General features: G+C 43.2%; 2 protein-coding genes across 3 annotated transcripts; one reads left to right on the forward strand and one right to left on the reverse strand.

Moving 5' to 3' along the window:
* Positions 1–298: 298 nt before the first annotated feature.
* DUSP3 (dual specificity phosphatase 3) lies at positions 299–11,404 on the reverse strand. The gene is made up of 3 exons (XM_053965418.1): positions 11,212–11,404; positions 5,915–6,141; positions 299–1,563 (listed from the first exon to the last, which is right to left on the reverse strand). Exons 1-3 carry the CDS (start codon positions 11,331–11,333, stop codon positions 1,358–1,360), a joined length of 555 nt encoding a protein of 184 aa, XP_053821393.1. The 5' UTR covers positions 11,334–11,404; the 3' UTR covers positions 299–1,357.
* A 20-nt stretch (positions 11,405–11,424) lies between these two features.
* LOC128800295 (ras-related protein Rab-18-B-like) lies at positions 11,425–17,647 on the forward strand. Of its 2 annotated transcripts, none has more exons than XM_053965416.1 (7): positions 11,425–11,604; positions 11,675–11,730; positions 11,891–11,952; positions 13,616–13,688; positions 14,528–14,646; positions 15,519–15,585; positions 16,406–17,647. In XM_053965416.1, exons 1-7 carry the CDS (start codon positions 11,522–11,524, stop codon positions 16,579–16,581), a joined length of 636 nt encoding a protein of 211 aa, XP_053821391.1. In that variant the 5' UTR covers positions 11,425–11,521; the 3' UTR covers positions 16,582–17,647. The 2 variants fall into 2 exon arrangements, with proteins under 2 accessions (XP_053821391.1, XP_053821392.1); XM_053965417.1 differs by having other exon boundaries at positions 11,425–11,598.
* The last annotated feature ends 253 nt before the right edge of the window (positions 17,648–17,900 follow it).

Here is a 17,900-nt window from a genome sequence, read left to right on the forward strand (position 1 = left end):
GTGACTTCTGATTGCTGCACTGAATACACAAAACTACACCTGGGATCACATGTGTCACTAATGCAGTGTTTCTGTTTAAAACAGTGTTAAGGTTTTTCATTCTAGAACTACATTAAAGCACAGGTGAGAATGGAACAGTCACCCTGGTTTGTGATGGTTTAACCAACAGTTCCAGTTTGCAGTGGGAGATCATTTGCATGAATACAGTGCTGTAACTCACAGGTACACATTCACACACTAAGTCAGGCACAGTACAAACAAAGCTCCCTCTCCCAACACTGCAATGACTCATTTCATCTGTAGTAAACAGAATCAAGTCATCGTTTATTTGAATAGAATGTAAATATTTCCTATACGGTGTGGTACATTACAATGCTCATTTTTATTTAATGATACCATGCAAGCAATCCAAGAAGTCAAGAGTGTTCTTCTGCAAACTGCTTTGTAAGCACACCTGTTCTGGAAGTAATCTGCATGTGTGGTCATTCCATTCTGTCACTGAACAGTGAGAATAAAGAAGAGATAAAGACACTGTAATTCCATACAAGCTTTGAAAGGCATTATATTAGGATACTTAGGTCTTAACTATACATCCACCACAAACATTTCTAAATACAAGTATTATTTCTTCCTTGTTCAAGTTCTTCCCTCAGCATTTGCTCTTGACATTCTTTTTCTAGTATGATTTCAAAATAAAAATAAAAGAGTATTTAATAACAGACTATTTCATGTCCATCGTAACAGAAGAGATAAAAAACTAATCTTGGAAAGACAGGGTGCATCAAGCATGGGCTCTGAATGGCTTTACTCTCACACTGTGAATTGCATAAATCCACACAAAACACTACATGCACTTTATTTTCCAAGTGAATGCATCTGTGCATTTGTATATATGCTTCCCATTCCTTGAAGCTCCTACATTCAAACTTTAGGCACCTGTGTGCATGAAAAAGAAGCTTTAGAAATTACAGTGCTCTTATTAAGAGTGAGTGAAGAGATGTGTTGGGAACTTTTGGGAACTGGTGAGACTAAAGACAAAGCTTAAATAAATCACATTCAATGTCAATGCAAACCACATATGCTATGGAATCTGCAAGGGCTCTGCAATGTGTGTGAAGACAGCTCTTATCACTGGAGTTACCCCTCTAAAAACATCTCTTTATGGCAACAGCTCCAAACAGTGACACAACTTTGTCCCATCTCGAAAGAGTCACAGAGTTCCAGGAGGTTCTTTCACTAGACAAGCAGGAATTCCGTCTCGCTTTAGCGCGGTGGTTGAAATTTGCGTCTCTGAAGCGCCTAAGCCTTCCTCTAAAGCTTTGGGGAGCTGAAAAAACCACCGCTGCTGTGCCGTGCTCTAGGGCTTGATCTTGCCCTCCTTCAGCAGGCGCTCGTTGAGCTGGCACAGCTGCCTGAGGAAGCCGTCGTTGGGGCCGATCTCGCGCTTCTGGCGCACGGCGCAGAGCGCGCTGCGCACGTCCATGCTCCGCCGCAGCATCAGGTAGGCGATGACCAGCGTGGGCGAGCGGCTGTAGCCCTCCCGGCAGTGCACGAACACCTGGCCTGCAGGGACACAGTCACAGCTCAATGGGGTGTCTGAAAGCAACAGGGAATAACAGACTTTTTGCTGCCTGCCCGTGGATATGGCTGCCAAGACTTGGAAGGGATGTGCTGCCTCAACCTTTCCTCACACTCAGAATCTATCCGTGCAAGCAACCAGAAGCGGAGGGAACAAATAAAGGACTTAAAGGTGGAAAAGAACCCAGATTGGATCAATGAACTTTTCAGACAATGGGGGTTGACAAGATGGGTTTCATCTTTTGTTAAAGGAATTTTTTGGATTGTAATCATTGTTTTTATTGTTTTGCTCATGTTTTCCTGTTTAGTTAAGTGTCTGCAGAAGTCTTCATAGTAAGAAAAAACAGGGGAGTTGTGGAATCCTTTAAATCCTTCCCCCTCAGGGAAATCCCCAGAGCATTGCCTTGGAGAGACTAACCATAGTTTCTCCCACTTGGGCAGACAGAAAAAAACTTCCCAATGAACTCTTGCTTAACACCGATCCATCCCAGTTTCCTTCCCCATAAATCCCAAATTCTCCTGGTTTCTCCTTTCCCTGTTTCCTCCTTGGTTGTGGTACTCTGATGGCCAGCCCCATCTTCCCTGAAAGCCAATCCCCTTTCCCTACCCTTTGTGCTTCCCCGTGCCCTCCCCTACTTAACCTTGTGCAGAGCACATCATCTGTCTTTTGTCTCTGGTTCCCCTTTGGCCTGCTGAAATAAACCTCACTGGAAGTGACCATACAAAAAGCCCTTCTGCCTCTCCTTGCTGAGCTAACCATGGTGAGTGTGGTGTGTGGACTTGCCTGCTTTGCCTGGATGCTTACCCAAGCTGCTTTTCCACAGGAGATGCTTATTGGGGAATAAGATGGAGGTAGCAGCAAGCACCACCTAAACCCCACACTGTTACAGGAAACAGCTAGGATATGGAGTGTATTGATAACAGTCCTTTCACAGCTTGAGAACTGAAATGCTACAGGAGACATGCTGCAGTTGGAAGAAAGGTGTTCACACTGGTAGTAGCTACACAGTCTGTGAGCAAGGGTAATGCAAAAGGAAAAAAAATAGGTTGCATGTCAAACAATCTCACTGAAACAGATTTTGCTGTATCACAAGAGTCAAACTATGTCTATTCACTGCACTTCTTCAGTCTTTGTTGGGTTTGACAAGCTTTGCCCCTAAAGATGACCAGTACCAAAGAGCACAAATAAATGAAGTTTAAAATACACTGAAGACAAATATGCTGTTTGGCATGTACTGCATCTCTTCAAAGCTATCCAGCCTTTCTGCTGCATTGCTGCCAACTGCTGCACTAACTCCATGCTGCATCACACCTGGCCACTTCTCTGGCTATTTATGAGGCCACATCAACACTCAAGTAGATGAAGCTGCCTCCTCTGCAGAGACAAGAGGCAGAAACACAAACCATGCTGTTTGTCAGCACCAATAAAATGCTTCCAGCTGATTGATTAGGGAACTTACTCTACATATTAGGTGAGTTGTATTGAGTTTGCATGGCAACATTTTGGTGGTGGGGGGGCCACAGGGGTGCCTTCTGTGAGAAGATGCCAGAGGCTTCCCCTGTATGCAGAACAGCCAGAGCCAGCTGGATCCAGTGACAGTGGGAGCACCTCTGGGGTAACATATTTAACATGGGGGAAAAAAAACCTGCTGCACAACAGCAGGTGAATGAGAGGAGTGAGAATATGTGAAAAAAAAACCTCTGCAGACACCCAGGTCAGTGAAAGCAGAAGAGGAGAGGGAATTCCAGGCCCTGGAGAGAAGATCCCCCTGCAGCCATGGTGAGGCAGGCTGTCCCCCTGCAATCCATGCAGGTCCAGAGCAGAGCAGAGCAGACACCCCCCTACAGCCCATGGGGACCCCATGCCAGTGCCAGAGCCAGGGGACATGCCCAGAGGAGGCCATGACCCATGGGAAGGCAGCACTGGAGCAGGACCTGTGGCTCCATGGCTAGAGGAATACATGCTGGAAGAGGTTTCCAGGCAGGATTTGTGAACCTGTGGAAGTCCTGCATTAAAGCAAACTGCTCCTGGAGGATGGTGCCCCATGGAGAAGGGATCCAGCCAGAGCACGTAACGCAAAGCTGCAGCCTCTGGGAAGGCCTCACATTGGAGAAGTTCTTGGATGTCTCCTGTGGGTGAGACTGGAGCAGGGGAAGAGAATGAAGAGGAAGGTGTGTGTTCATCAGAAATGTGTGATTAACTGGCTGCAATCCCCATTCCCTGTCCCCTTGTGCTGCTTGGCATGAGGAGGCAGAGAAATAGGGAATGAAGCTGAACGTGGAAAGAAAGGAGAGGTAGAGGGAAGGTCTTTTAAGGTTTGATTTTGTTTCTCATTCCCCTACTCTGATTTGATTGGCATTAAGTGAAATTAACTTCCTGACTCTCTTGTGCCTGGGATGGTAATTGCTGGGTGATCTCCCTGCCCTTATCTTGAGCCATATTTTGTTTTATTTTTCTCTGTCCAGCTGAGGCAGGGATGTGCTGCCATGGCTTGGTGGGCACCTGGTGTCCAGCCAAGGTTAACCCACCACATGGGGAGTGGGTTCCAACAGTGAGGTATCCAAAAACAAAAAAGCAGGCCACTGCTCCCTTTGAGAGATCAAACCTGATTTTACTGTTTCTCAGCTTCTTCCTCTTTGATCTGCTTTTCCAGAAATTTTCTCCTTCCCAAATGCAGTAGGACATGTGGTCCCAGTCTACTCTCCAGAGTAAATTGTTTTTTGAGACAAGAAAACAAGCTGAACCATACACACACACTCCTATCATAATTACAACTTGCTTTGAATCACACCAACAGAAATCCTGTTACCACATTTGCCTTAAACAGCAAAAGCTTCTCAGCTCAAGGCAAATCATGGTAAAAGAGCTAAAATAATTAATTCTCAACATTTCTTGAGAGCCTGTAGTAATAAATTAGCAAAATTTAGAGATTCTTGATAATATACATGGAAGAGAATTGACTTTTCAGCAAGTGGTCAGCAGCAAAAAGGTTTCTAGCCTTTCTCTGTGAAAGGCAGTGGCTGAAGGGCTGCCTTCCAGACCTGCAGGATACCAGACCTGCCTTCCAGACCTTCAGGCACTGCACACTAGAATGAAATTGAAGGAGAACACTATTATATTCCTCTTCTCTTCACTATCCTGACTCTACACTTCAATGTCAAACAAAACTAACAATTAGCAGTAGCCAGGTAATCTTAAAACTGACTCCAACATCACCCAGCTCCAAAGTTCCTCTTTGTTTACCACGTTAAAAAACCAGTGGTGGGTGTGCTAAACAGCTGCTAAGGCTGAAAGAATCAGCAAATGAACTGCTGCAAATCCAGATTGACTCTGAATTTACCGACCCTGAAACTACTGAGATTAAACTGAGCAGGTACAGCCATGGCACAGCAAACCCTTCTCTCCCCTTGCAGCCTGTTTCAGTGAGTCACAATGCTAACTGCAAGAGCTGCATTTAATTTTTAGAATTTTTCATACGTCTTCAAACTGGATGTAGAATTTATTTCCATTTGTCAAAGCTCCAGAACCTCTTTGCCTGTTTCAGAGAAAGCTTCTAGAACTGTGGGAGTTCTCATTCCTCTGATTCAATGCTCAGTCATGAAGCAAGAAGGAAATTAAGCATGTGCAGAAATAACTGGAATGTTGAAATAGTTAGACAACACAAACACCATCTGTCCCACTGCACTATGTCCTAGGATTTCTGCTCTGAGGAAACACACTACAGAGAAATGTGGCAATAAGCAACATTGCAAATATAACCTTCAACTTTCCTGCAATCCTAGGAAATAGAGGCAATCAACACATAAAATAATGTAATGACTTCATGTAATAAAGACTGTAAGGTGGCAGCTGTATTCCTACTGTACATTTGGAAAATATCCATGTAACAGGTTATGTGACTACTCTTTAGTACTTCTATTACTTATATCACTCCTGCCTTTAAATTGTAATTTCTAATGTCCTTAAACAACTTTTAGACCATTAACTTATTTTTTAAGAATCTTTTTAATGTGATTTAACATTTCTAAGGAAAAGTAGAAACATCTCTTCCCAGAAAGAAGCTATAATAAGATGCAGCAGCTGTTTCCCATTTCAAAGTCACCCCTACAGTGACAGACTTCCCTTTGCCATGTACTGGAGACCTACATGTATAAACACAAAACTAAGCTGTCTTATTGTGCATTCTTGTGCCTTTGATTCAGGGCCTTTATCTGAATTTTTCACTTGGTTGTTCTGTGGATAATATGAGCAAAGAAGCATTTTAAACAGCAAATCTCTAAGAAACATATGCAGTGCACAGAAAACATGGTAGAAAGGTATTTCAGTTTGCCTTACCATCTTTCTGGGAAAGGGCTTTGTCAATAAAATCAGCTGCCTCCTCAAAATAGCGGCTGAGGTTGAACTCCTGTGTATCGTTAGCTTTAATGCCATGGTATCTGATGCCTGTGCCTTCATAGAACTCTGCATTAGTGTTCACATGCATGAATGATTTCCCCTCTGCTGCATTCAGAACATGGGTTATCCCCAGGCGCTGCAGCCTCATAATGTTCTTGGCTATGAACCTGCATGACAAAAAGTGTCAAGAAAATTATTAGAATTTGGTGAATCATCTCAGTATTTAGGTATTGATAACCAAACCCTTTAATTTTTCTGTTAATAGATGCCAATGTGCTGTGCCCAAAAGTGAATTGGCTACAGGTTATAAATTCACAAAAATATTCAGAGCCATAGTCACTACTTGTGCATGAGAGAATGCTGCTTCCTTGGCTGTCAGCTGAGGAATGCACACATGAAAATGAATCTGCATCTGTGAGATCCTACTGTGGCATAAAATTCTGACCAAACTAGGAAAATACTGGAGATGATAACACATTAACTTCTAAGATTAATTATTATCCACATAAAATAATTTAAAACCCAGTTATAACAAACCTCCACTGTCAGGTACCAGTGCTGCAGAACTTGATAAGCAGTACTTGCTACTTTTGCAGGCAGCCCAGACAAACTGACATTTTAGGGGGCAATTTTAAGCACTGTGAAACAGCACTGACTTCTTATCAGGCCACAAGAAGAAAGTAAGTGAGTAAATGTTACTTAAATCTTCAGAAGACTCATCTAAGGGCTACTAAGAGGTGTAGTCCTACGCCCTGTGCTCTTCAACACCTCTGAAGCCTTGGAAAGATCTGTCAAGGCTATGCAGAGGCCAGCAACACAGAGATATCATTCAGCCTTTGAGACTCAAGTCTTTCCATCACAAGTGTTACAATTTTCAGTGTCTTAGCTGAAATCAGTATCTGAACGTGACAGACTCCAGATGAGTGATGTTTAAGATGCTAAAGTGCTTAAGAAAGCATTCAGGACTTTCAGGTCAGCTTAGTCCTTTCCAACTCCTCAGTTTTCCCAATAATTGTAGCAAAACCACCAGCTTCCATCTTTAGGTGGCTAAAAGTCACCTACTCTCTTAGTGAATAATTGAGCTGGATGATAATAATCATGCCTTTCAGTCTTGATGATGACAATTAATTAGATCCAGTAATAATGCCATAAGCTTTGATAAAAGCTCCAGGATGCACAATGGCAAAGAACCCATCTGCTCAGGAACACAGCTGACCATGCACCAGTCTCTGCTGTGCCCTGGCATGCAATCTGCAGTAAGAGGAGCTAACCATTAAGTGATATCAGGAGAGCATTAACTCCTTTTTGCCATAATCCCACTACTTTTCAGTCTGATTCTGATTATTTCCAAATGTCAGCTGCAATATTGCCTCACTTTTCCTGGGAAGAAAAAAACCCCACATGTTTTATCACACCACCTGGTCTCCTAGTAAAATCTAAGCCCCACTGGTCAAGATTAGCAGGATGTGACAGAAAACTTGAGCTGAAGGATAACTCAGTTCCTGCATGCTGTGTGAAAAGACAGATTGTTTTTAAAATCAGCTTTCAGTATGTGTTTAACTGGATATGGAAACAGAAATATTTTTTAAAAACTCCCTACAGCTCAACTCATAAATTGCAAATACAAGAGGTCTTAATATTAAGCTGAACTCCAGATAAGCATTTGTGCAGTATCATTTTGGACAGGTTTCTGTGAGATGGCAATGCATCCAGGGCTTCTGGCTGGACACTTAGGTAATCTAAAAACTTAAACACCCAAATTAGTCAGTTTACATCTATATGAATCTCTGAGTCCATTCACTCACAATTTTGGTGTAATTCAAGGCCATGAACTCTTGAGAATTCCTTTCTTCCTGATGACTGCACACCCCTTAAATTCTAGTGAAAGCAGATGAAGATTTATGCATGACTGAAGCTTCTACATTTTCTGCTGTCTGTACCAAGCAACTATGGCAATGAACCAAATATTTGTAAGACTTCATTACCCAAACAAATGCTGACAGATTTTCCATCTGGCAGGACATCATCTGTGCCAGGGGAGAAGTTTCAGTGTCTGGAGAATTCTGCTTTCAACACAAAAATCCTACAGAGCAAGGCCAAACCAAAAAGTGTTAATTCAGCAGTGAGTTCCTATGCTTAGTAGGGTGAGAATATGGTTTAATTAACATTATATAGATCAGCATGTATCTGACTGTTCAACATCAACAGGAACTCCCATCCTGAAATCATGGTTGAATGTGGCAACAGACTGGCTTCCTTGGAGGCAAACTCATTCCCAGTGAATGATTTTTGCAGATTTTACAGATGATTTTCTTACACAGCTAGAGGTGAAAAAGAGAGAATTTGTATGCCATTTGTTTCTCCCTTTCCAAACAGTCCTTGGATCCCTCTCATCCTTAACATTTCATTCCAGCTGCATCATGTTGGATGTTGAAATGCTAGCTCCTTCAAATAGCAGAGAGATGCTAACATCAGCTTCATCTGGTTCCTGAAAAAAACCACAGAATCTCATCCATGCTCAATAGGGGAGATTTAGAGTTCCTCATCCTGTGAGAAACACCAGTAAGAAGTGTTTCTTTTGAACAGAGATTAATTATTTTACCAGCCACAAAACACAGGCTTTGGAGAACCATTCATCAGCACTTTAGACTACACGAGGCTGTGAACTATTGGCATATGGAATTATAAACAAATAAACCAAGTTTTTAATGGCAAAAAATGCCAGCCTATTAACACATTTTAATTTGCACTGTCCTGTCTATGGAAAATTGTTTCCTTACCAACACTTCCCGTAGAGTCACTGAATTTAATATTAATTTTGGGAGAATGCCCTCCATACTCCTTACAACACATCTGCACTTCTAGCACATTAAGAACAAAGAATTGCTTCATGGGTTACCCACATACATCAAAGCAGACAGAAAAAGTAAGATTGGGCATTCAAAACCAGAACATTTTTACCAAATACAGTTCTGGAGACAAGGCCAGAATCGTTACAGGTTTCCAGGCATGTGGGGAAAACCCCACAGACAAATGCCCTTAGTCAGCAGTTCAGCAATCTAAGCCTGTCCATTTTCAGGTAAAACACTGCTTTTCACAAAAATGGGTGCTCTGGATAAAAAGCCTCCCACCCTCCAGTGTGCTGACTGCTCCCTCTTGTCCCCATTTTTGTGTCACCTGCAGCCCTGATAAAAATGAATTCTGTCCAACCCTTCTGGTCAGATTAAGATGTTACATGAAACACATCTCCACATATACAGAAACACACAATGATGTGCACTTGCAGTGCATCCCAAATTGTTATTTCGTTACTGTTTGAAAAATATATAATTGTGCTAGTCTATCACCTATACAATTCTTGTTTTAGGGCTATAACATTTTTACTCTTATCTTCACAAATTTTGTCTAATCTTCTTGAGAGGTCAGAATTGCCTATGGTAATATGGAAACCCATAATTTAAAAATATTTTATCATTTTATCTCTGCATTTTCATTAATTTTGACTTTTGTGTATTGCCTGGAAGATCCATTACTTTGGCTCTGCCTGCAACTTCCAGTCACTTGACAGATAAACTGTTACTCTACACTGCGACCCAATTTAAGCTCATCAGCCTCAATGTCTCTTTGTTGTAGTTTTTATCTAAAGATGAGTTACTCTTAAGGAGAGACAGCCGCACTGCTGTGCAAAATCTTCTAAAATGTAACCAGCATAAGTTTCTGAATCTCCCTCAGAGGTTTGAATTTTTTCCTGTGAGTTCCTGTTTGCTTTCATATCAAGTTGGCATTCCAATCCCCCTACTCTGGCTGCTCTGTGAAGTTTTATTGTTATAAAATCTCTGTTGCTTGTTATCCAAAACGTGACCCTATATTACACACAGCAAGAGTAAAAAAGCTGGACATGAAGCTCAAAATTATGCTGGAAATTCATATTCTTTCAGAATGATTAATATAGCAAATGCTGCTTCAATGCAGAGTATACCTCAACTCCACTTGATACCAAACATCCTCTTAAGAATTAATATTATTTCCAGTTAGAGAATGTCAAAGTTCACCATGCAGTGACCAAATCTTAATGCAAATCCATCTATTCAACTAGACCTCAGCATTAGCTTAACTCTCTGTGGATGCTTCAAAGATATTATTGCCTCTTAAGTCTTGACAAATTAAGTAGATTATCTGTTCCAATTGTGAAATAGTTTTTTCAGCCACAAAGTTATTTCTTACTTTTAGCTGCTCTCTACAATTTTTCAGCATTCTTTAAGAAACACTGACAATCCAACTGCATGTTTTCTGTTTATCCAACTACCAGCCGAACTGTTCCTGTGCTTCAGATATTTCTGTTTGTCACTTTTTACATAAAAAGTCTTTCTCGACAGTCAAGATTTCCTCTAGACAGATTTTCCACTGTGCAACTTATACATGCATTATCTGTTCTGACACACGCTTGCAGGTGAACATATTAAAATCCATACTCTATAAATAAAATAAATTACTGAACAATGAAAACGACTCTGTAGTAGCTGTGTTCGAAGTTCTTTTTAAATTATTTAATGCACAAATCAGCTTCCAAGCTATGACTTCCTTTTCTCCAGGTAAGTGCTGTAAGTATGAAGGAGATGGTGGCTGTCGGACACCAGACTGGCTTCTGACTGATTTCAGTGCCATCTCTACACCTGCATGTCTGCACCAACCTGCAGTAACAAATATAATTTGGTCTGCCTTAGGAGTAAGTTAGTGACAACCTACGATCTTGACTTGTAGGACGTACAAACCTAAAGTAAGAACAGGGACCCGGTATAATATACTTGTATTTAAAAAAAAAAAAAAATCCCGAATTTCACAAGGAGATGGACCAAAAAGTGGAAGGAGAATCAGCAGGATAGGACAGGACTGGAGCAGATAACTGAGATCATGATGTGGTGTAAAAAACAAACCCCGCAGGGCCCGCTGAGATCCAACCGATCCCGTCCTGCAGCCTGGCTGCCCCCGGCTCGAAGCACCGGGAGCTGCTCGGTGACCGCTCCGCGCCTCACGGCCCGGCCCGGCCCTCTGCCCGCCGGGCACCGCACCCGCCCCGGCCCGGCCCGGCCCTCTGCCCGCCGGGCACCGCACCCGCCCCGGCCCGGCCCGGCCCTCTGCCCGCCGGGCACCGCACCCGGCCCGGCCCCTCCGCCCCCCGCACCCCCCGGGCCGGGCCTGCTCGGCTCCCCCGCCCGGCCCCGCTCCGGCGCACTCACGCGTTCCCCACGTGGATGCGCGGCACCACCTCGTTGCTGTGCGCGCTGGGCAGGCTGTAGCAGCCGCTCCCGTTAGACAGGAGCTCGTTCAGCTCCTCCACCGAGATCTGGTAATCGCCCATGGCCGAGCCTCCGCCCGCCAGCAGCCCTCGGCGCTGCGGCTCCGGCCCGGCCCGCTCCCGCCCCGCCCGGGCCCGGCCGCCGCCTCAGAGGCGGGGCCGCGGCAGCTGCCGGGGCCGCACGGCCGAGAGGAGCGGGCGGCCGCTCGGGGAGCGCAGCAGCGGCGGTCGCCGGCCCGGAACGCTGCGGGATGGAGCCCGCAGGCCTCACCCTGAGCTCAGGGCTCACCCTGAAGCTGCTGCTGGTCGGAGACAGCGGCGTGGGGAAGTCCAGGTGCTGCCGCGGCCCGCGCGGGGGCCCCGAGCGCAGCCCCGGGCTGAGGCCGCCCTTTCTCTCCCCACAGCCTCCTGCGGAGGTTCACGGACGGCGCCTTTGATCCGCGCCTGACACCCACCGTCGGTGAGCCCGGAGTCCGCCCGCCCGGGGCTGGGCTTGCTCCTGCTGGGCTGCTTCTTGCTGGCCTTGTTCTTTTTGGGGCCCGGGATCGTGCGGATGCCGGGGGCTGCCAGGGCGGGCATTCGGCGGTTCCTTCTGACGAGCCTCCCCTTCTGACTCGTAGGTGTTGATATTAAAACGAAGAGAATGGTGGTGGAGGGCCGCGCAGTACAGCTGGCCGTCTGGGTAGGTCTTGTTCCAGACAGATGGGCTGTGTTGAGTTTTGAGAGATGTACAAGCTTCGAGAGCTCCTTTTTGTGGTTTCTTCACTCTCGCTTCCTTCCTGCTCCTCCTCTCTCTTTGCTAAAGTCTTCTGCACGTTGAGATTTTATCCTTAGGCCACAATGCGTGCAGAATGAGTTTTGTGATCGTACAGCAGTAGCTGCAGACAAACAAAAACACTTCTAAAGGCTTCCGTAGTCAAGGTTTGGGTTTCCTTCCGTTCCAGTGGAGGCTTTGAGTGCTCTTTGCTGCACTTTCTCGTGTGAGAGAGGCTCCATCAATCGAGCTGGTCCTGCCCAGTCTGAGCCCCTGCACACAGTGGGTGGAGATAAAGTCCCCGTGGTACACATGAAAGGTATTTTAGGAAAGATTGTTTGGATTAATCCCACCTCAGGCAAAGACAAACCCATCCGTGGCAGAGAGGTGCCTGCATGAGCCAGGAGCACAGAAATGGAGTCAAGCAGAGAAAGGTGATGCTCTGGGTAAGGAGCTGGGTGATTGCCTGTAGGGGCTGTGTAGCAACTCTATGTGATGCTTTATTTTGGTTAAAATCACACAAAAAAACCACACAAACGTGTTCTTGAACTATTTAAAGGTTGATTCAGATTAACTGGGAAACCTCAAGCATTTGTCCTGAACTTCCTGATGCTGAGTTTTCAGCATCTGCAGACTGAAGTCAGATTGTGGCTGATTTGTGTGATCAGGATTATTTGTGATATCAAACAAACATTAAATTCTTCTAAGTGGAATGAAAGAGCCTTAAGGAGAGATTTTATGTGTATGGTCATAGGTATTTGAGGAAGAAAACGCCATTACTAATTAAGTAATTGGGACTAAAATACAATCTCCCTAGTAACAATGGGTTGAATTAGGTAAGTACAGTCCCAATTTTAGTTTCCTTTTTCTTAAAACAAAGAATAAATATATTACAATATAGCTGTTAGTCTGTCAATTGTAAGCTGTACATAACAGGAAATAAATTTTTTTCAAAAAATAATATTTGACTTGTTGCCTCCTTATTGTTTGTTTTGAATTTCATATTGTACTTAGTACCTCACTTATCCTTACTTATTCATGAGTTTAAGACATGTTGCAGTAATATTTGAATGAAAGTACTGATTTTAAATTTCTTGCCTACTTAGGTTCGTAGCAGTCTTGAAGTAGTTCTTTCTAACTAGCTTTATCTTGTGGTAAAGGAGCAGAGGGAGATGTTTGGAACCTCTCAGTCTCCTTTCCTGCAGAGTCTCTCACTGGCAAATCAGTTATTCCTCACCTCATTCAGTTCAGCTGGTTTTACACCCATCTGTGTGGCTGCTTGCCTTTTATGTGTTTCTCTGGAGTCCCTTTTACTTTCCTGTTGTCTCACTCATGTTACAGGTGTCTGTTTGTCCTTTTTACTTCCAGTCAGGTCCTCTCCATGCTTTTCTCAACACTCCTTAACCATTTTCTGCTGCTGTTTCCTGACTGCTTTCCTCATTCTCGCATCTTAATAGTTCATGTATCCTTACTGCTCAGGAATAAAAAATTTAAATTTGCTTATCTTGATTCATTTAAAATACCTTTTTTAAAATTATTCTAAATGTATTTGATGTTGTGTGTTTGGGTTTTTTTCCCCCTCCCTCTGTAGGATACAGCAGGACAGGAGCGTTTCAGAGCAGTGACTTCCAATTACTACCGAGGAGCTCAAGGGGTTGTTTTAGGTATGAAATAATTGGAAGAAAAGCATGATTACAGAAATTCTGGTCTGTTTTTCTCCTAAATGTGCATTTCCTTGCAAAAGGTTATCCAAGATAATCAGAGGAATAATTATGGTTTTTACAACATTGCTGCTCATTAGCTCAAACACTGAGTATGCAAAACCACAGGCAGGAAATACTGCTGCTTCAAAGTACTTTAAATTAAAAAGAGATGTCATGCTGCAAGCTGTTGAGTGGATGAATTATTAGCTTTGTAGTTATTACATGGGTGGTTTTCTGGTAATAAGGCTAATCAGGGGTTGTGTTGTGTTCCTTTCCCCGTGATGGTTTTTTTTCCCAGAAACTATTGATGTGATTGTGATTATGGTAAGACTTGAGGTTTGTACACAGACAAAGCTCTGTGTGACAACAGTAATTAGAAAACAAAGGGGTTCTTCCTTTCAGGATTTGTGAAGGCTAACCTTAACTTTGCTGTACAAAATATTCTATTATTTTTAAACCTTAGTGATTTATGTAAATGCAGTTATTGTTACCAGTGTCTAAAAGCAGCTTTTAACTCAGTCCATGGTTTTAGCAGGTAGAATATTTCTGTTGGTAAATCTCATTTTTCCTTGCAGAGGTGCTTGTGTTCTGTAATCCTGAAGTGACTTAGGGTGAGCACAGCCCAGTGTGTTCCAGCTCTGGGAGGAGTGTGTGGTTGATGCCCCTTTCTGTAGTTCCCTGGTACCTTTTGTTTTTTCCAGGCAGTAGTTAGGAAGTGTGGATGAACTAAGTTCTGTCACAATGAAGGAAACATTGTCCAAGACTCTACAGCTGTTAAGCTCCTTTTCCTCTGTTCTCAGTGTATGATGTCACAAGAAAAGACACTTTCACAGGAATAGGAGGATGGCTGAATGAGCTGGAAATGTACACCTCCTCCAGCAGCACTGTGAAGATGTTGGTTGGCAATAAAACTGATAAGGTCAGTTTGGGAATGCATCCTTTTCCATTCTTCCCTGGATTATTTATTCATCAGTGTGTAAATGTGAGGTGAGTGCTGTAAGTAACACAGCTGTTGTGTCAGGAGGTAATTCACTCTGCTCCTCAGTTGGGAAGGCTCCACTTCTACCATTTTAGGAGCAGATATTGTTAAAGGAGGAGCTTTCCTGGAGAGATGCAATTGATGATATTCCATTAAGATGGTGCAAGGGTCTGCCCAAAAACTGCTGTCTAACACTGAGCTTACCTGCAGCACAGCTGCTGCTTTCTGACCAGCCTCTGTTGGACAGGAGGTGGGGAAGGGGAGCTCAGCTCTGTGAGGTGCACTGCTTGCTGTTTGTTTCTGGGCTGTTCTGACACTTTTAGATGCCTGTTGCACAGTGAGGTGCTCTGCTCTTGCCTTGCAATGAGAGGCTTTGAGTGTGGCTCTGCTGAGCTGGGTTCTCCTCTGCCCCTCCCAGTGTGCCCAGTTTCAGAACCTTTGATGGGCCTTTTGGACTTGACTGCTTGATTCAGAGCACAGCAACACATTCATTTCCTGCTGCTTTGGCACATGGTGTGGTTCTGGGGCTGTGCTGGACTTGGATGATCCTGGTGGGTCCCTCCCAGCTCAGGAGATTCTGTGATTCTGTGGTTTGATGTTGCTGCTGTTCAGCTTGACCCCCTAACAGCCAGCCTGGCAGTGAGCTATAGAGTGGGAAAATCCAGTTGATTAATACATATCACAGACATTTTTTCCTTTCATGACAAAATTTCAAAATGACATTTTTGTCATTTCAGCGGTGCTATTCTGGGTACTCTTTTAAAGTGGCAAGTGTAGCTTATTTCAGTCATGTTTTCCATTTGTCTCTGCAGCCTGACCGTGAAGTAGAGAGAAAAGAAGGGCTCCAGCTTGCTAGGAAACACTCACTGCTTTTTATAGGTATGCATCTCTGGGACAAAAACCTCCACGTTCAAATGTTTATTTTGGTATTGCCAAGCATGAATGTACAATTGTATTTCAGGTTGATGGGTTGTCACTTTTCTTTTAAATACCTAATTAATTCCTTTTGCTGTAATTCATGTGCAGGGATGTTGGTTTCAGCTTCTGCATTGACTGCAACCAGAAGCACTTTTCTCTGAAACAGATTTACTGCTTATACTGTACAGGCATGAATTTTATATTCTCTTGAAACTAGCAGGATTTTTTAATTCAGAGCCCAGAAGATTGAAATTTTCCTCCTTACTGATGTCTGCAAGGACCGTGGCTGATCTTTCATTTCCAAGTTTCTGTTGCATCTACATAAAGGACAATATACTTAGAGCAACAATAAAATGTACAATGTGAAGATACAAAGGTGGGGAACAAACTGAGTTTCTAAAGAAAAAGCTTCTTGAAGAGATTTCTAGGAGAAATTGAAACACATAGGGGACAACATGCAATTCCCTCTGTGTTGTTTCTCAGCTTTATTATGGAATAATTATCTTCTAGATTTGCTGTGACAACCTGAGAACAATTTCTTTTTCTCCATTATGGAGAAAATGGGGAACTGTGGATTTCTTTTTGGTGGAAAAATGTGATACTTCAGACTGGGATGTATTTCTGTTTATCCAATTCAACTTAAGTGTACCTTTAAGAGAGAATGGAGAGAAGGTTCACTCATTAAAAAACTCCCATCTTCTCTCTGGTCCCCAAATAAATTTTTCCTAAGTGGAATATACTCCCTGCAAATAAGATAAAATATTTTTCCCCCTTCCTCCAGAGACCAGTGCCAAGACACAGGATGGAGTGCAGCATGCCTTTGAGGAACTGGTCATAAAGATCCTGCAGACTCCAGATCTCTGGGAGAAGGGCCCAGCAAAGAAGGGAGTCCAGCTCATGGAATCATCAGCACAGCAGCAGAAAGGGTTATGTGGTGCCTACTGTGCACTTATTTAAATGTACAGGTGGCTGTTCTGCCTGACTGGAGGGGACTTGGAAAGAAAAAAGGGGTAGGGATGGGATTCCAAGCACCAATCTGTGCCACGTTTGATGTGCAATCAGTTGTGCAGATCCAAAACACAAACTCATTAGCAAAATACATTTTTATTTGTTAACAAAATACAGTTTCTCCTTCTCTTTTGCACAACTGCTATCTTCAGGTATTTTTTTGGTAGCTCTCAGATTTTTCACTCTTAAATCATAGTGCTGCTTAGAGTGTATGACATTCAACATGGGCTTTTGCTGGAATTCCTGCCTCAGCATAAATAAGGTGGTATTCAATTCTGAATTACTGAGAAGCTTCTCTCCCCTGGGATGGCATGGGAGGCTTTTAGGCACCCACGTTACCTTCATGTAGTTACTCAGCAGGAGTTTGATCAGTGGACATAGTTTCCTGATTTTGGATGGTTTTAAAATGTCAAAATTGCTGCATGTCCCCAGACAGTAAGCTGAGCTACTGGTTAATTTTAGGGCTGTGATGAAGAGGATGTGTATTTTAACACTTGTCAGGAAAAGTGCAGGACACTGAAGGTGGCCCTGTGCTGTTCTCTTTGCACTGAGGATCAGGGGTGAGATGCACTCATCATTTTGGGCTGTCTCACACCATGGCTGTGGTTTTGCAGTCACTGAGGTTCTCTGCAAACCCTTGTCCTCTTCCAGTAACCACAGATAAAATTGGAAGTTTTATCAGAAATGATAAAAATTTTATCAGAAATTGATAGAACTAAATTTCACAGAAAATTGCTGCCTATGGGAGACTTTGCACTAGGGTGAGTCTGTCACCAATCCCACTATGAAGTCACCTTTTTATCTTTTACACTTTTAATGGCAATATTGTATTTTGCTTACTTACATTAAAGTAACTGAAAATTTCAGGTGTACCTTGTATGTAACTTGTGCCTTGCTTCTGTTAATGCCATAAAACATACAGCTTTATTTACTGCTAGTCAGTCAAAATATTTTAAGATGTTATGATAGCAACCTTGCTTTAAATAAATCCTGACCCTTAGCTTTTTAACTTAAATCTGTGTGTGTCTTGCAGACTATAAAAATCTGTTTGTAACCTGAAATACAGACTTAGGGTGAGATCAATCTGGCCATTTATTATTTTCATAAAATGACTTAGTTTGAAATGCTGTTATTGAAATAGTTTTTAAAATATTTCCCTTGGTTTTTCATAGGATCAAGGTACATCTGTCATGAATTGCCTCTCTAAGAAGCCAAATCCTTTTTGGTGGCTGTGCTGGCACATGGTTGCAGGGCTGACAGCCCACTGC

Source organism: Vidua chalybeata, chromosome 26, assembly GCF_026979565.1.
Source record: "Vidua chalybeata isolate OUT-0048 chromosome 26, bVidCha1 merged haplotype, whole genome shotgun sequence".
Taxonomy (NCBI): domain Eukaryota; kingdom Metazoa; phylum Chordata; class Aves; order Passeriformes; family Viduidae; genus Vidua; species Vidua chalybeata.